The sequence below is a fragment of the Sus scrofa genome, chromosome 8 (assembly GCF_000003025.6).
Source record: "Sus scrofa isolate TJ Tabasco breed Duroc chromosome 8, Sscrofa11.1, whole genome shotgun sequence".
NCBI classification, from domain to species: Eukaryota; Metazoa; Chordata; class Mammalia; order Artiodactyla; family Suidae; genus Sus; species Sus scrofa.
Genome location: NC_010450.4, coordinates 27,839,382 through 27,859,446, shown reverse-complemented (window position 1 = coordinate 27,859,446; position 20,065 = coordinate 27,839,382). Strand labels below are relative to the sequence as shown.

Below are 20,065 nucleotides of genomic sequence, written 5' to 3'. Positions count from 1 at the left end.
GAGCCAGAAAGTAGAATCATCTGACTTAGGTTTTTAAATGACTGCTCTGACTCCAGATGAGTAGCTTTTGGAGGACAAGAGAGGAAGTGTCCAGGTAAGGTGGTGCTACAGAGGCCAGGCAAAAGATGACTTCCCAATAACATAGTATTGAGTGGTAGGTGAGAGGGTTCGTTGTTGGATTCAGTGACTCGAAGAGTCAAGGATGACCCCAAAGTTTTTGGCTTGAGCATTTATGGCAATGATGGTGCCAGTTTTTGAGATAAAAAAAAAATACCTGTTGGGGGTGGGGGTTGAAGGTAGAGGTAGGATATTAGTGAGTTTAGAGGAGTGGATAAAGAATTTTGGCAGCGATCATTTTGAGATGCCTACTTGATAGAGAAGTGAAGCTAGTGAGTGGGTCGGTCGTTTTTTCTTTTTTTCTTTCTTCCTTTCCCTTGTTCTTTCTTTCAAGCTAAAGGGCCGCACCTGTGGCATATGGAAATTCCCAGGCTAGGGGTCTCATCAGAGCTGTAGCTGCTGGCTTACACCACAGCCACAGCAACATGGGATCTGAGCCATGTCTGCAACCTACACCACAGCTCATGGCAATGCGGGATCCTTAACCCACTGAGCAAGGCCAGGCATTGAACCTGCATCCTCATGGATACTAGTCAGATTTGTTTCCAGTGAGCCATGATGGGAACTCTCGGGTGAGTGGGTATTTCTGTTTACAAACCTGGAATAAAGTGGTGAGGTTTCAGCTGAAGATAAAGATTTGAGAGTCATCAGATTTGGATTTATTAATTTAGCCAAGGAACTGGACACATTCATCTAGAGAAGGACTATAGACAGAAAAGAGGCTTAAAGAGGTAATCCCAGGGTCTCCACTTTTTAGAGGAGGAATGATCTAGCAAGAGTCTGGGAAGGAGGAGCTAGAGTTGTTTCACAATATTTATGAAAGTATAGTTTCCTGAATGACTTCTTTTTTCTTTACTTCTCATCGTTTGCCTTCAAATCCCTTTATTATACTAATTCAGCATGTTTAGCTCTACAAGAGTACAAGATCGTTTGTAAAAACTATAAACTATAGCTGAATCAGCCTTCCTGCTGGTGAATTTCCATGCTGGTGATAAGAAGGATGACTCAGCAGTTATCTGAACTTGTCTTTTCTTGAACTACATGGGAGGGCATCAACAGCTTTAGGCAGGAGGCATATTGCTGACTAGTAACTAACATCAGAATGTGCTTTGTAACTTACAGACATAATTAGGATTTTGTGTTTATATGTTTTTATTTCTGAACTTAAAATGGTTAACCATGCTTTAGATGCTGATTTTTGGTAGCAGGTGATTATTTCACTCTTCTCTTAGAATAGTGTTAAGTACATGTTCAGAAATAATGAGGTAATATTATGTATTAATAGTATTATGACATTAAAATACTAGCACAACTGTACTTTTTACAGTCATCCATTAATATTTATGGAATGCCTGCTGCCTCTTTTCTACATGGCAGAAAAAAAATCAGTCAACAATACAGAGTTGGTGTCTGAGCTCAGAGAGCTTGTATTCTCAAACAAATAAGCAAGCGGCATCTCTGTAGTGGAATTTATTATGTGTTGGTATGTCTATATACACACACATTTAATTAAAATGTACCAAATATGGATTAGTATTGTGTGTTGGTGTGTCTATATACACACACATTTAATTAAAACGTACCAAATATGGATTAGTATTATTCAGTTTGAATTTTTACTTAGTTTTTTTTGTCTTTTTGCCACTTCTTGGGTACTTCCTGTGGCATATGGAGGTTCCCAGGCTAGGGGTCGAATCGGAGCTATAACCGCCAGCCTATGCCAGAGCCACAGCAACACGGGATCTGAGCCGCGTCTGCAACCTACACTACAGCTCACGGCAATGCCGGATCGTTAACCCACTGAGCAAGGGCAGGGATCGAATCCGCAACCTCATGGTTCCTAGTCAGATTCGTTAACCACTGCGCGCCATGACGGGAACTCCTTTTTTTTTTTTTTTTTTTTTTTTTTTTTTCTGTCTTGAATTTTTACTAAGTTCTTATTGCATGCAGTGTACTCTCTCATGAATGTAAGATAAAAAAGCCAGAAGACTAAATGTTTTGTTACTTTGCAATATCTTGACTTTTCCTGTGGGCAACAGGAATCAGAAGGTGAATTCAGATACATTCTGAGTTCAGGGAATCATTAAAAACTAACAGAATAGCAAAATGATGGTCCAACCTATTTAATTTTGTTTTGATGATAACTTTAACCTTTTATCTATATGTGTTATCAACTAGTTATGTAGAAAGCATTTTTATGAAAGGGAAGAAAAGGGACTGTAACAGAGTGAGAGTGGGAGAAATACAGGGTCAAATATAAAATCAGGTTATTTTCCTTGAATCTCTTTGAATAGGTACCATATGAAAGGCACCATTTGAAAACAGCTGTGTTTATCACATGCTTATTTCTTTTCTTTCTTTTTTTTTAATGGCCGCACCTGTGGCATATAGAAGTTCCCAGGCCAGGAATCAAACCCTGGATGTTGGATTCACAGCTGCCCAAGCCACAGTAGTTGGATTCTTAACCCACTGTGTCACAGTGGGAATTCTCACATGCTTATATCTTGGTTTTACATACTTTCCCTGTTTTCTCCAAATCAATAATATTCTGGTAGTAACAGTAATACTATGATGACAATATATGGAATTTACCATGTGCCACATCCTATTTTAAGCTCTTAAAACAACCTTGCAGTACCTATATGATACTAAGGAGAATAATCCACTTTGAAATCAAGGTAAGGTCATTTTTAACAACCTAAATAGTTCTTTTCAAGGCAAGTGTTAGGTATTAATTTATCAATACTTTTGTGTAGATCACTTTCAAGTGAGTGAACAAATGTGCTAGGAGCCTGGACAAATAATATAAGTCACTAGAATTTAAAATTTCAGCATTTTATTAGAAAATAATTTTTTATGAGAAAACTAAAAAACTATTGTGTTAGAAAACAATATATCCGTACAATGCTTAACCTGACTAAAGATAAAGCAGAAAGAAGAGAGGTCAGAAATGTGAATAAAGAGTTAGCTTGGGGGATGATGAGTGCACTAATTTATAATTCTTAATGGAACAAAGAACATGCAGGTATACATAGCACCTTGTGTGGTGTGGAACAGGGGCTTATGTTTATATATCTATGTATTTATACACCAACATACACACTTCATGTACAAATATGTGGGTATGTATATGCTATATAAATAAATGGACCGGGGATAGAGGATAATGGGAAAAAGAGCAGGTTTGGAAGAGAGCTTGGGAGATAATGTTTGATTTTTGACATGTTGGACATGCGATGCTTATACACTTCTAAGGAGAAATTGCTAGGAGGGAGTTATATTTATGGATCTAATGGTCACGACTGGTGAGTGGAGTGGAGATGTAGATTTTGGAGGTATCTGTATATAGAGGAGGAAGGTGAAATCCCTTAGGGAGAGTCTATAGAACAAGAAGGGAAGAAGTAACAGGTTGGAGTCTTGATCTATAAAACATCTATGTGGAGATGAGGGGCAGTTGTCAGGGAAGACTAGCCATCCAGGGGTGTAAAGCTACTTTATCCAGAGAGTGAGGCAGGAAACCAAGAGAGTGTTTGAAGAAGGAAGGAATAATCAAAAGTGTCTGGTGCTGTCTGATGAGGACAGATACACCACTGGGTAAGTGATGGGTAGCCCATCTGCGGATGTAGAGAAAAACAGAAGTGAGAAAGCAGAGACTGGATTAGGGTAAGGCTGGGAACAGAATAAGATTAGATACAGCTTGTCAGGACAGTTGGTCAAGGATATCTGGAGGTTAATAGGATTAGTGGAAGGGATATATGTTGCAGTTTGTTTTAGATAGCTTGAACTTGTGTCATCTAAAACATTTTGATGGACAGAGACAAAAACAAAAGCAAACCAAAGAACATAAAAACGAAAGAGTGACGATAGAAGAGGAGAGATCCCTCAATTCTAACAGAAGGATAATTGAAAGAGAAACCAACTAGCTATAAGATTTAACTTTCAATTTTTTTTGTTAGTATCATCTTGAACCAGAACCATAAATCATAAATAAACTTAATGAATTAATTTCACAAAATTTCTTCCTTGTTACCTCTAATTAAAGTGTTAAACTGTATTAATGTTTCTTAAAGGCAAGAGAATGAACCCCATGAACAAGAAACATTCATAAACTGATAACCATCCATTGAATATAGTCACTGTTTAGATATATATTTTAATCTTGATGGTAATTTTCTCTGTATCGATAACATGAGTATCTTTACACTTAAAAATATTACAATAATATTTTCCACACACAGAGCATTTTTGCCCTGAAAAGCTCCAAGCAGAAGGTGCTCCAGATGGTGTGGCTTTAATGTGTATTCTTTGTATACTTTAAAAATTATTATTTTGGGAAATAAAGCTTTCTTGATTACACTTAAGGCTTTCTGGTATGATATTTGATGCTGTTATTGGGACTTAGATTCTGTGCTTCTCTTCTAAGCCTTAGTCAGGATTTCTGTCTGTGAAAAAAAAAAAAATAATGTTTTTGAGTATCTATCGTTAGTGAATGTCCCGGGCCATGATGAGGTCAGAAGGCACTTTCCGGGACAGTAGGTTGGTTATATATCCACTGTGACTGAAATGTTCAGTAGATTACAACATCCTTTTCATAACATTTGAAAACTGTTTCTGCACTTGGCCCACATTCTCTGCGTATCTCTTTCTGATAAATAAGTTACTGTGTTCACCATCTCACATTCTGTAGCTTTGTGCACATTTGTCAAAGACACCTATTATTAAGCTTTTACTGAAAGGCTGTTGGTTATAATAAACACAGTATGAGTAACTCAGCTGTGTTATCAGAAACAGAACAGACTAGCATGTTTTTTTTTTTTTTAATTTTGTTTGTTTTAATTTTTTCTAAGATTGCTTAGTTGACCTATAGTAAAGCATAATGCACTTGATGGCTTCCAAGCCTGACTACATTCAGTTTTAACTGCAAATTCTAGACATAAAGAAGCCAACACTGGGGAATAAACATTTTATCATTATGTTTCACAATTATGGAACAGACTACTTTTCTCAATTTGGGAGATTAACACCCTAAGTTAAGATTCTTACTTCATATCAACTTATTACATGTGATTTTTTTTTCTCCTTGAATTGTATTTTATAGCAGTTTATGTGTTAACAGTACTCTCCAGGGTGAATTATCTTAAAGTGGTTTCTAAATTGTGCATGTAATTGCAAATTAAACAGTAGCCGATTGCCCACAATATCAGCTTGGCTGCTTTTGTAACTTTCTGATGATTTAATTTGTAGAGATGGTTTAATCTGAATGTTGCCAAGGCAAATGCTCTTCTCTCACCACCCCCACAGGTTTTGCAAAAAAGAAAGGGAATATTCACATTTACTTGGTAAGGTGATTTTTTTTTTTTTAAACTAAAGAGAACTACGACAAAGGGAACGTGTGACTCTTTAACAAAAGGTGGATTTTAAAGTTTATATTATTTGCTTCAAGAATTTATTTCATTTAGTCCGAAGCATCTCCTGTATACTAGAATGTAAGTTTATGAACAAATAATTGCAATATGGTGTGAAAAAATACTGAAGAATGAGAAGATCTCTTCTAGATAAATGAGATCATTTTTATGTATAAGAAAAAGTATATTTAAGTGGCTCTAGAATCTTAGATAAAATTAGAGTAGGAAAAACTGAGCGGTTGAGAGACTAAGGTATTCCAAGAGATGGAAACAATAGTTTCAGAGAATGGATTGAGCTAGGTAACAGCTTCAGTTCAGGTTGGCCTTAACCTTCAGTTCTTAAGGAGGAAACATGAGACCATGGGCCTGGAAAAGTAAATTTGAAACCATATTAGTATTATCGATTAAATGTAATTAATAACTTGCCTTGTTCTGGAAAGGACTATAGGCTCTTTACAAGGGTAAAGAAAAGAACCATAAAGTCTTCACAAGGGTAGGGTAGAGAAGCTTTTTTTTTTTCTTCTTTTTAAGCAGACTTTAACCAGGGCTCTTTCTCACATTCCTGTAGGTGATTGGCTAATAGTATGCAGAGATGAAAATGAAAAACTGGAGGCTTTGCCTCCCTCAGAAAATAGTGTGCCTTAACACTTGTTACTGAGTGTTGGCTTCAAAGGAAACAAGCTATTTAAGCTAATGTTTCTTTTTTTTATTTATTATTTATTTATTTATTATTTATTATTTATTTTTTGTCTTTTTTTCTATTTCTTTTTTTTTTTTCCATTTCTAGGGCCGCTCCCATGGCATATGGAGGTTCCCAGGCTAGGGGTCTAATTGGAGCTGTAGCTGTTGGCCTACATCAGAGCCACAGCAACATGGGATCTGAGCTGCGTCTGCAACCTACACCACAGCTCACGGCAACGCCAGATCCCCAACCACTGAGCAAGGCCAGGGATGGAACCCGAAACCTCATGGTTCCTAGTCGGATTCGTTAATCACTGAGCCACGACGGGACCTCCATAAGCTAATATTTCTTTCTGCATTATTCTTGTGACACAGTGTCTGCGTGTAAGAATTCCTTAATAATAGCTTGCCTCCATCTCTGTGTAGCAGTTTCTTATCTAAAGGTGTGGGGGAAAAAAAATTTCTCTGTAAACTGAATTGAGGGTGATTTAAAGATATCATGAGAAATAAAATGTGCTAAACTCCCATTTCTGTCCATGAAGAGGTAACTGGCGTGGAACATGCTCCTCCTGCTTTAAACAACTATAAACCTGAACAAACCATAGAAAGCCAGCTATTTTAAGACTTTGGGACAATAGACATTCCAAGACTGTGATCATGAGCGAAGGGAAACAAGTGACGTGACATAAGGCTTAAGATTACTGGGCTTCCTACCAGCCCCAAGCACAGGGAATGGGGAGACCTGAGCAGAACGTGGTGGTTTTGCTGTGTTGAAGAGGTGGAGAGAGAGTTTGGGGAATCTGTGGTAGCTACACTTTGCAGGATAGAGTGCAACGTAGAACAGAGAGGGAGATGTATAAAGCAAGAGTTTCAAAGATCTTCATAGGGGTCCTCTTCCATCTTCAGCTCAATTCTAACCTGCATATTTACAGGCTGAAACTCTAGGCAGAAATACTCGCAGGGCATGCTGTGAGTCAGACAGTTCCCAGAGCTTACACAGTGTTGGAATAGGCTCAGATTTATCTAGCCAGGTTAGACCGACCTCATTAAACACACAGAGCACTTGTAAAGACCCAAGAAAGGTCATTCCAGAGTATTAAGGCTAACCCAGCCCTCAGGTAAAGGCCGCTCAATTTTTACCTTCCAAAGCTTTAAAACAGACCTCTCCACAGCACTTTAGTTACCTGCTCAAATAGGCAAAAGATCCCAATACAAACATCAACATGCTTTTAAGGAAGACAGCACAATCCTGATACTGAGCTTAACACTCATGATGTCTGGCATACAGATAAAATTACTACTGATGTGAAAATGCTGCAAATAAGTTGATAAGAACAGGCCCAGAAATGAGAAGGATAATGGAATTAGTAAAGAATATAGACCAGTCTATTTAAAATAGTATATTTAAAACAGACAGTAATTTTAAAATATTATATATAGAGATATGTAGATAGATGTAAAAGAAAATATAACCATGGTGAGAAAAATCAATCTGAAGAACCAAATATAACTTCTTTTTTTTGTCTTTTTAGGGCCACACCTGCAGCATATGGAGGTTTCCAGGCTAGGGGTCTAATCGGAGCTGTAGCCTCTGACCCATACCACAGCTCTGGGCAATGCCGGATCCTTAACCCACTGAGCGAGGCCAGGGATCGAACCCTCAACCCCATGGTTCCTAGTCGGATTCGTTAACCACTGAGCCACGACAGGAACTCCCCACGTGTAACTTCTAAAGCTAAAGAATATATTATCTGAAAAGACAACTTCACTGGTTCAGCTAAATATAAGAATAGACTTTATGTTAAAAAAACTCGATGGGCTTGAAGGCATGACAGTAGAAATTATCAAAACTTAAGCCCTGAGAAAAGACAGAATAAAATTAACATAACCTCAGTGACCTGTCAGGCAACATCAGATATTCTTATATAAGTATAATTAGAATCCCCAAATGAGAGACGATAGAGTAAAAAAAAAAAATTCAAAGAAGTGTGGCCACTTTCTGAATTCAGTGAAAGTTATAAATCCACATGTATACTAAGATCAACATACCTCAGGCCTGATGAAGACAAACCACATCAAGATGCATACTAATCAAATTCCTGAAAACCAGTGTAAGGGAAAAAAAAAAAGTACCAGAGGAAAAAAGACATAAATAGTGGACAAAGATGAGAATGCCTTGTCAGAAGTGGTATAAGCCAGGAAATAGTATAATGAAGTCTTTTAATGTACTAGGGGAGTCATAGTGGGGAGGAACCCCAAAACACGAAACCAGCAGATATTAGCCTAAAATACTGTAACCAGCAAAAGTATTATCCAGAAATGAAAGCAACATATTTTTTTTTGACTACGCAAATGCTGGCTTATACTACAGGCCTTAGTATTTTTATTTTTGTATAAATGTCTATGATAGTACCTTTTTTTTTTTTTTTTGTCTTTTTTGCTATTTCTTGGGCTGTTCCCACGGCATATGGAGGTTCCCAGGCTAGGGGTCCAATCGGAGCCGCAGCCACCGGCCTACGCCAGAGCCACAGCAACGCGGGATCCAAGCCGCATCTGCAACCTACACTACAGCTCATGGCAAAGCCGGATCGTTAACCCACTGAGCAAGGACAGGGACCGAACCCGCAACCTCATGGTTCCTAGTCGAATTCGTTAACCACTGTGCCACGATGGGAACTCCTATGATAGTACCTTTTTTAGTCATATTTTTGAAAGTTTTTGTTTTTACTTTTTAGTTGTGTTCAAATGTTCTTTATATACGTGTATTTATTTTATATACAGCCACATTTATAGATCCTATCACTTGCTGTGGTTCTTGTCCACAGATGAGGCTCAAATACGATAGTTCATACGTTGGGGTTATTATATTACAGTTTTGAGAAAATTGTTTTTATTAGTCTTGGGACTGGTTTCTAGGTCTTATTGAACTGTGTTGATTCATTGTAGGGATAGAGATTTTCTTTTTCTTTCTTGCCTGTACCCAGGGCATGTGGAAGTTTCCATAGCAGGGATCAACCCAAGCCCGAGCTGTAACCTCTACAACAGCTGCTGGATCCTTAACCCACTGTGCCCTGCGAGGGATCGGACTGGAGCCTCCAGAGACAAGCCAGATCATTAACCCACTGAGCCACAACAGGAACTCCCAGAGATGTTTCTTTCTGTGGCTTTGAAGCACCGTTTAAAATTTAGGCTTGGGGAATAGACAATTAAGAAAATGTATCTCTCTATAATTACAGTTCTTCAAAATAACTTTCCAGATTTTCAAGATGTAAATTCATATTTCTTTGGAATCCTTATCTAGAAATGTAAAATTGTTGTTTGATAACACTTGAAATCGCAGAGTTGGCCAGCATTTGTGTTGAAAATACCTTTTGATGCTTTATTCAATGTGCACAGAGTTTAGATAGCATCAGAGAGAAGAGTTGTTGAACTGATGCCGCTAAATGTCAGACATCTACTGCATAAGATGATGTATTTTTAGGATTCAGCCTTTGATAAGTCGACTCAGGAGTTAACCTGTCATTACTCATTCTACCCTTCAGTAGTTCACTAGGAGACAGCGAAACTTGTCACAGAGTTCCTTCTGACTAGAAAGGAAATTAGAAGTTTGAAACATTTACAATTAATGGCAGAATCCTACTTGCAGTGTAGGAGGGCCATTGCCTTTTGGGGTTATTTCACTGCTTGCTTAAACACTGACTCACTGTAGTTTGTTTATAAGCAAACCATTTCAAAGATCTTATCTCATATTTGGAGCTTAATTATCCAAATTAAAAAAAAAAAACAAAACTAGGGAGTTCCCGTCGTGGCGCAGTGGTTAACGAATCCGACTAGGAACCATGAGGTTGCGGGTTCGGTCCCTGCCCTTGCTCAGTGGGTTAAGGATCCAGCATTGCCGTGAGCTGTGGTGTAGGTTGCAGACGCGGCTCGGATCCCGTGTTGCTGTGGCTCTGGTATAGGCCAGTGGCTACAGCTTCGATTGGACCCCTAGCCTGGGAACCTCCATATGCCGCAGGAGCGGCCCAAGAAATAGCAAAAAGACAAAAAAAAAAAAAAAAACTAAAACTCAAAAAAAGTTAAAAATCTTCTCTTTACCTAAACTCCTGAATTGATCACGATGTCATTTGATTAGGCTGACATAATGGCAGGGGCTTGATCCTTCTCAGGGAAATTACTCCTGTTATAATAGTTTTATCTAGACAAATATACCCAGCAGTGGAATGCTTTTGAGCTAAAGATGAGGTAAGATAAGTGAAAAGGCTAAAGCATATCAGGAGTATTAGAGCAAGCGTCAAAATTCTTCAAAAAGGAAATTACAAAATCTGGAGGTCAGGGCTGCTGTGGTGGTGTAGAAAATAAAACAATAGATACAGATGTCAGGAAGCAGGAGGTGAAGATATGGGCAGCACCATCAGTGAAGAAGTAGGCGTTACAGCAAGTTCAGCAGATGTTAGAAATGAGTGGAGGTGGATACCAGTAGCTTTATCTTCTTAGAGGAGCATTTCAAGAAAAGAAACCAAAGTAAAGAAAGGAGAACGTTTGTTTTCTTTTTCAAGTAGAGCCTGTGAATTGTCAGGAGTGTGAAAGATTAGTCCCCCTCTCCTCTGCCTCAGAACAAACAAAACAATCCAGAGTTCAAGGAGCTCATTCCTTTCTCTTTGTCTTGAATCCAAAGCAGCTGTCTCCTAGTCTGAAAACCAAATTAAGTAGTTTTGGAGTTCCCATTGTGGCTCAGTGGGTTAAGGACCCAACATTGCCTCTGTGAGGGTGCAGGTTTGATCTCTGGCTTCACTCAGTGGGTTAAGGATCCGGCATTGCTGGAAGCTGCAGCACTGGTCACAGATGCTGCTTAAATCTGGTGTTGCTGTGCCTGTGCCATAGGTCTCAGCTGCAGCTCCAGTATGACCAGGGAACTTCCATAAAGCACTGGTGCAGCCGTTAAAAACAAAAGAAAGGAAGAAAAATTAAATAGTTTTACTTGGTGTAAATATACTTAAATACATCAATGATTAATTTTTGTTTCAAATCAATTTTATATCTAGTAATAGAACTTTAAAATGATTATGTACTCACTAAATGCTTGGCACTATACTAAAGGCTATTGGTACTGAAATGCTTTCTTTCTTTGTACAAAGTTTGGGGTCTAGGAGCTAAAACTTTCATGCAGATATAAGAGATGATATGACGAGGGCAGAGTGGATATTCAGTTTTAAGAAAGGAGGCCTATTACACAATGAACATGGGAGGGAGATGGGGATGGAGGGTTACCTGGGAAACACAATACACCAATGGGGGAGGAGTTGGAGTAACCAGCCAAAGTGCAGGAAATATTTATTACAAAGACAAGGACATGTTGGGGTTCACCTCATGGCTCAGCGGAAACTTAGCTGACTAGCATCCGTGAGGATGCAGGTTTGATCCCTGGCTACACTCAGTGGGTTAAGGATCTGGCATTGCCATGAGCTGTGGGGTAGGTGGCAGATGCGGCTTGGATCTGGCGTTGCTGTGACTGTGACACAGGCCAGCATCTGCAGCTCCAGTTTGACCCCCAGCCTCGGAACCTCTATATGCTGAGGATGCAGCCCCAAAAGAAAAGAAAAAAAGACAAGGGCATGTTAATTCCTTCCATCCTTCCTTCCTTCCTTCCTTCCTTCCTTCCTTCCTTCCTTCCTTCCCTCCCTCCCTCCCTCCCTCCCTCCCTTCCTTCCTTCCTTCCTTCCTTCCTTCCTTCCTTCCTTCTGTTGATCCATCTGGGAATGGCAAAGTTAGAGGGGAAAATGAGTCAGATCATGAAGGCACAGTGATCAGAAAGTGAGGTCGTTAGCTTTGCATCTTAGAAAGATAATGCTGGCAGTCTTGAGTAAGGATCAGAGAAGTGGAGAATTGGGAAAGGAATTTTGTTTGGAGGGATTTTAATGACCTCTTGGAGCAATAGAAAAATCTGAAATAAAGCGGTGTTTGAATGAAGAGGAGGCAGAGCAAATATGACAGGGAAATGGACTCAACAGAATTTTGTAACTGAATTTAGATGACATTGATGAGGTGAGGGCTGAGGGCTGGAGGGACCAAGCTACAGTTAATTAATCCAAAATTTCTGGTGAGATAAGTGGAGAAAGTAGTACCGGTTTGGTATGAGTAGGCAAAAAGATTTGAGATACTTGTGGCACATCAAGATGAAGATGTCCAAAAATTAGCATTAATTAGTATGATGGTTTACTAGTTACCAGTTACATTTATTATTGAGTACTGAGGTGAGTACTGTTGTTTTCCTCATTTTGTCAGTGATGAAACTAACAACCAAGAAGGTGGATAATTTGTCCAAGGTCATAAAGGAAATGAGTACAGAGCTAAAACTTGAGCTTGGGAACTTACTGGATTTCCCACTCTCTTAGCTGCTTTATGCTGTAGCTTTTCATTCACATGGAGAACTGATTTGTGAGATGGTCATTGCCTGGAGATAGGTATTTGGGAATTAGCAGCTTGTATACAGTGGCCCAAATGACCTGTCTCTGAAGCATCCTTTGGAGTTCTTGTGAGTGCACCAAAGTTACAACTTTGTTTTCAGAAATAAGTGAGCTTGGGGAAGAAATTGAGGGACTAGAAAGATAGGAAAAGCTAGAAAGAATTGTGCTACAAAAGTTGAATTGGGTAGTATTTTTTTCCTCTTCCTTTTTTTTTTTTTAAAGGAATGAACTCATCAGCAGTTCTAAAATCTTGAACAGCATAGCCCCAAACTTCCATTAGAAGTCACTGATGATACTTGCCAGAACAGATTCCATTCAGTTATTCTGAAACAGAATGAAGGGAAGTGAGACCACATGTTCAGGGAACTTCCTGAACTCTAGTGAGATAGACGCGACAGAGTATGAGCAAAAGAGGGATTGAGTGAGTGGAAGCTGGTGGTAGACAGGGTGCTTTTGTTCTCATGTTTGAGACAAGATCACATTTATATGGATTTAAGGATAATCTGAATAGAAGTAAGATTTTTTTTTTAAAGCAAAATTATAACTTAAAGTACTTTTGAAACCTTGCAGAACATTATACATCCATGGGCATACCAAGTTGGATTTCACAGTCTGGCATATTGCAATTGAAAAAGCAGCAGGTACAGATGGTAATGCATTACAAGATCAGCAGCTCAGCAAAAATGACGTTCCCATTATCGTGAACAGCTGTATAGCATTTGTTACACAGTATGGTAAGTATCACAGAGTTTTTATTCAACCCCCAGAACCCGTAGTATCATTCTGACAGTTTTGAAGTGGAACCTCCATTGAACTGAATGAGAGCCCTTTGTTTTTGTAAGGACATCATTGGAAAATAAAGGCATAAAAATAAAAGCATAGGCATTGTTCAGCGTAAATGCCATGTCTTCTCACAGTAAAACTCATTTAAATTATATCATGTGCCTTTACTGTTTTCTTCCTTGATGTGCATAAAATTTTTAAATGACGTGTTAGAAATCACATTTTAAAATGCGTTTTAAAAATTAAAGATTGTACATTTCAGAGGTTACAACTCCGAAGTCTAGGGGAATGCATTGGTGCCTGAGTGTATTTTTAGAAGTGGCAAACTATGGGACAATATATAAAAGAACTTACTTTTTTTGGCCTGTGTACAAAGTGTGCGTGTATTTGTTCCATTCAGCATGCTGTTGGTCACATATCTATGTTAAGAACCATGACTATTAATTGCAATAGTGTGACTTACTTATAACAGATACTTTTATGAATAATTTGTAGGTTAAAACCAACTTAATTTATACCTACATGGTGCAGCTTCATTTTAATTTAATATGGTATGGTAGTATTTTAGATATGGCTGAAAAGCAAATGAAGTATCTCCTTATTGTTCATGTTTACTTTCAAATTACTCTTCATGCTTAAAATTCATTCTGTCACATATTTTCCTAATACTCTAAAAGGTAGAAATTTTTTAACAGTATTTTTAATATAAAATATGTTCTCTTTTAATCTGTAGATAAATGCCATTGTTTTAGGTTATACATACAGAGGAATAAAATGATTTATCTGTTTTTTTGGAAGATCTATTAACATTCATTGATCTCCTAATATTCAAAATATCTTTGTGTTTTTAATTTGAAAAGAAGGTGTAATCAGTGAGACCTGTAGGAAAACATTATTATGAGGTTTTTACTTATTTATTGAGTGTCTGTTGTGTGAAAGCTACTGAGCTTGGTAAAGAAACTGAGCAGTGGGAGTATAAAGTGAAAGACAAAGCCATAAATCGTACCTTTTAGTATGAGAACTAACAGTGTACTGATGGGAAACACAATGTCAGAAATAACAAAGGCTATGAATAAAATAATTTGGGGAAATTGTTTAGAATTTATATATATATATATATATATACATATATATATATATATATAAAATCTATTTTCTTCTAGGGAGACTGGCAATTTAAGTATTTTACTTATTTTTTATGTAATCCAAGTACAATTAACATTAATATATAGATTTATTGTGTTTGAATTATATATCTATTTGTAAATAAATATATAATATCTATTGTAAATATGCATATAATCACACTAAGTGGGATTACTCTATGAAGATACTTCCTTTAATTGTATGTTTATATTATTATCAACTGTCATCATCTATTTATTTGAAAATGGGAGAGGAAGAAGGTATCTTCATTTATTAGTAATTCAGTATTAGTGCACTTGCATTGTACAGATATAAGTGAATTGCACACATATTATGTTTTAGCAAGAGCATAACCTCATTGGGAATTTTCCACATCACGTTAGTTTCATAATGGCATAAGGTCTTTCTTAAACTGACAAATGATTAAAATAACTTGACTAGCTCCAGTGTATCCAATTTAATGTTTCTCTAGGGAAATCAGAAGTTTCTTTGCGGTGTTTGTTTGAATTTAAAATATTAAGCATTAGATTGTTTTCAACTAAATTTTATACATTATAACTACTTTGGAGCTCTAGCACAAGGTACATTAACTCACATATTAAATTAATAAAGCCAATAAAAGGCTCTACTATTTTTTTTCTTGAGCAGAACATGGGGGAAACCCCAATATTACCAGCATGTATAGAATGGAAGATATGTTATGAACTTAGAAAGTTCCCAGTGATTATAGGATGCAAGTGACTGGCACAGAGCCTTTATGGTCACAATTTTTTTGAACCTCTCAATCCTTGGGTTAAAATCTAAAGGCTGATTTTTTTGTGCTCATGGTGTCAAGATCTGAACTTGACCAAGTTCACAGTATAATTCTTAGAGTCTTAATTTTTTAATGAGTTACAGTAGTTAGTTCTTGGGGGAACTTAATTTATGTAAACAAAATTACATTCAATTTCACATTCAGTTAACCTGTATACCAACAATTAGAATTTCACTCGGCTTGGAACATAAGATCTCAGAGACTTAGGATTTTTTTTTTTTTTTTGTAGACTTTGCTTATTCTTGTATTGTTGTCATGTGTTGAATGCCTATTGAGTATTTCTTTGCACTGTGTAACTGCTGTATACAGAAATTAAGGTATGATCTTTGCCTTCTAGGAGCTTATAGATTGTGGATCAAAGACAAATAAGGAGGCAGACAGTTGCATTTCAAGTGTACACAATTCTACAGCAGAGAGGTTCAGGGGTTGGTACAGGTGTCCAGGGTTTAGCGGTCAATTTTACCCAGTGTAGAGGTGGTCATGGAGGACTTGATGGCTGAGGCATGGAACCTACAGTAAGTCTTAAGAGGAAATGGGAGCCAGTTAGAAGGAGGGAGTACAGATTCCATGAGGAGAAACAGTGTGCGCCCACGTGTGGAGTCCTGAAGGTAGTCATCTGTTCAGGGAATTTTGGGTGGTTAAATGCGGTCAGAACTTAGTGCGAAACAAACTTTAAAATATTTTGTTCAAGTTCTGTGAAAAATGTCCTTGGTAATTTGATAGGGATTGCATTGAATCTGTAGATCGCCTTGGGTAGTATAGTCATTTTGATAATATTATCTCTTCCAGTCCACGAGCATGGTATATCTTTCCATCTATTTGTGTCATCTTTGATTTCTTTCATCAGTGGCTTGTAGTTTTCAGAGTAAGACATCCTGAAAAAGAAAAATGGAGCTGGAGGAATCAGGCTCCTGGACTTCAGACTATACTACAAAGCAACAGTTGTCAAAACTGGATGGTACTGGCACAAAGACAGACACATAGATCAGTGGAACAGGATAGAAAGCCCAGAATTAAACCCATGCACTTACAGCCAACTAATCTATGACAAAGGAAGCAAGACTATACAATGGAGAAAGGACAGCTTGTTCAATAAGTGGTGCTGGGAAAACTGGAGAGCCACATGGAAAAGAATGAAATTAGAACACTCCCTAACACCATACACAAAAATAAACTCCAAATGGATTAAAGACCTAGATATAAGACCAGACACTATCAAACTCCTAGAGGAAAACATAGGCCAAACACTCTCTGACATAAACGACAGCAACATCTTCTCAGATCCACCCATCAGAGTATTGACAATAAAAAGAAAAATAAACAAATGGGACCTACTCAAACTTCAAAGTTTCTGCACAGCAAAGGAAACTCTAAACAACACAAAAAGACAACCCACAGAATGGGAGAAAATCTTTGCAAGTGAATCAACTGACAAGGGATTAATCTCCAAAATTTATAACTACCTTCTGCACCTCAATACCAAAAAAATAAACAACTCCATCCAAAAATGGGCAGAAGATCTAAACAGACAATTCTCCAAAGAAGACATACAGATGGCCAAGAAACACATGAAAAGATGTTCAGCGTCACTCATTATTAGAGAAATGCAAATCAAAACCACGATGAGGTACCACCTTACACCAGCCAGAATGGCCATCATCCAAAAGTCTACAAACAATAAGTGCTGGAGAGGGTGTGGAGAAAAAGGAACCCTAGTACACTGTTGGTGGGACTGTAAATTGGTGCAACCACTGAGGAAAGCAGTATGGAGATTCCTCAGAAAACTAAACATAGAACTACCATTTGATCCAGCAATCCCACTCCTGGGCATCTATCCAGAGAAAACCATGACTCACAAAGACACATGTACTCCAATGTTCATTGCAGCACTATTTACAATAGTCAAGACATGGAAACAACCTAAATGTCCATCAACAGAGGAGTGGATCCAGAAGATGTTGTACATATACACAATGGACTATTACTCAGCCATCAAAAAGAACGAAATACCAGCATTTTTAGCAACATGGATGGACCTAGAAACTATCATGCTAAGTGAAGTCAGCCATACAATGAGACACCAACATCAAATGCTTTCACTGACATGTGGAATCTGAAAAAAGGACAGACGGAACTTCTTTGCAGAACAGATGCTGACTCACAGACATTGAAAAACTTATGGTCTCCAGAGGAGACAGTTTGGGGGGTGGGGGGATGTGCTTGGGCTGTGGGATGGAAATGCTGTGAAATCAGATTGTTATGATCATTATACAACTACAGATGTGATAAATTCATTTGAGTAATAAAAAAAATGAAAAAAAAAAGAACTTAGTGCGAAAGATAAAAGAGGCAGGAGGGTTAATTAGAGTGATTCGTGTAGGGTCTTGTACATAATAAAATCCTCAAACTTGCTTTTCAGGCAGTGGGAGGGTGGTGTTCCTATTTTTAAAGCTTGTCGGTAACACCAGCAGACGTGTATCTCAGATCACACTGTTAGTATTTTTGAGACGGACTGGTGGGCTGCATAAGAATAGGGACAGCAAGTTAGGATAGCATAGAGAGAAATGGGGTGCACAAAATAAATCATAGCACATGGGATGGAAAAGGGGGAGTTATGAGAGAGAAATCACGATGAAAAAATTTGACAGTTTTTTTAATGTGGCAAATGAGAAAGAAAGGTTCTCACTTGTAAAGGACTTGTGGGAAGTCAATGCCATATGTTGAGGTACAGGAACAAGATAAAGAACATGTTGGGATTGGGAGGTGAAATAGTGAGTGGGGCAGGATAGTAATTTTTTTCCTGTGTTTAAGTATAGTGTATTGTGTATTACATGATTATTTATATTGTATATGTATATTAAAGTGCCTGTGTGCATTTCAAATTTTAGAAATTAATATCTGAAATTTACATGTGATAGTTGAAGTGGTGAGAATAGGTGGGGTCATCCAGAGAGTTGTATAGAGGGCTGAGGAAGAGAAGAGAATTGAGAATGGATTCCTAGTATCATCAGTAAACACTAGATGAGGTCATAAGATCATGAAAGCCTTGAGAATAACAGAATTTTAACAGAGATACATTTTTTTCTATGGGTAGTACAGGAAACAAAAAGGATTATAAAGTGGAAAAATAGTACCTCCTCATTAACTATTATTTCATATTATGAGGATGAAATGTGATAATATTTGTAGTGTTTAGCACACTTTCTAACACATAATCAAAAGGGAGATGGTTTATATACAAGAGCTCCAGGTCTTGATGTAAACAGGCATGAGCTTGAAGCCTGTTTTCATTGTTATGCTTTCTCTCATTTTATTTTTTATCATAATCCTATAACGTTCAGGCTTTTATTTTTTTTTATTTTTTACTATAGTTGATATACAGTGGTCTGTGAATTTCTGCTATACAGCCAAGTGACAAAGTTATACATATATATACATTCTTTTTCTCATATTATCTTCTGTCATGTTCTACCACAGTGATTGAATCTAGATCCCTGTGCTATATTCAGCAGGACCTCATTGCTTAACTGTTCTAAGTGTAATAATTCAATCTACTAATCCCAAACTCCCAATCCATCCCTCTCCCTCCCTGTCCCCCTTGGCAACTGCAAATCTGTTCTCTATGTCCATGAGTCCATTTCTGTCATATTTTAGATTCCATATATAAGTGATATCATATGGTATTTGTCTTTCTCTTTTTGACTTACTTCACTTAGTGTGAGAATCTCTAGTTCCATCCATGCTGGTGCAAATGGAGTTATCATGTTCTTTCTTATGGCTTAGTAGTGTTCTGATGTGTATATATACCATATTTTCTTAATCCATTCATCTGTCAATGGACATTTAGGTTGTTTCCATGTCTTGGCTATTGTAAATAGTGCTGCAGTGAACATGGGGTGCATGTATCTTTTTCAATGAAATTTTTGTCCAGATAAATATACCCAGGAATGTGATTGCTGGAGAATATGGAAGTTCTGTATTTAGTTTTCTGAAGTACCTCCATGCTGTTTTCTGTAGTGGTTGTACCAATTTACATTCCCACTAACAGTGGAAAGGGGTTCTCTTTCCTCCACTCTTTTTCTAGCATTTATTTGTTGACTTATTAATTAGAGCCAGTCATTCTGACCCATGTGAGGTGGTACCTCATTATAGTTTCATTTTGCATTACTGTAATAATTGGTGATGTTGAGCATTTTTCGTGTGCCTGTTGCTCATCCCCACATGTCTTCTGAGATGTCTGTTTAGGGCTTCTGACTATTTTTCAATTGGGTTATAGTTTTGTTTTGTTTTGTTTTGTTTTTTCACTGTTGAGTTGTTATAAATTGTTTGTATATTTTAGAGATTAAGCACTTGTTGATTGCATGGCTTGCAACTATTTTCTCCCATTCCTTAGATTGTCTTTTTTTTAAATGGTTTCCCTTGCTATGCAAAAGCTTGAAAGTTTTTTTTTTTTTTTTTTTTTTTGGTCTTTTTTTTTTGTCTTTGTTGTTGTTGTTGTTGTTGCTATTTCTTGGGCCGCTCCTGTGGCATATGGAGGTTCCCAGGCCAGGGGTCGAATCGGAGCTATAGCCACCGGCCTACGCCAGAGCCACAGCAACGCGGGATCTGAGCCGCGTCTGCAACCTACACCACAGCTCACGGCAACGCTGGATCGT

General features: G+C 37.7%; 1 protein-coding gene across 11 annotated transcripts in view; it reads left to right on the top strand.

The window, feature by feature from the left end:
* The window catches only part of ARAP2 (ArfGAP with RhoGAP domain, ankyrin repeat and PH domain 2), a 189,152-nt gene that overhangs the window by 101,118 nt on the left and 67,969 nt on the right, over positions 1–20,065 (top strand). For all 11 annotated transcript variants that reach the window (XM_003128906.4, XM_013978574.2, XM_021101087.1 and 8 more), the window contains one exon: positions 13,238–13,401. In XM_003128906.4, the coding sequence (XP_003128954.1) occupies positions 13,238–13,401 (164 nt within the window). The remainder of the gene's footprint in view (positions 1–13,237; positions 13,402–20,065) is intronic.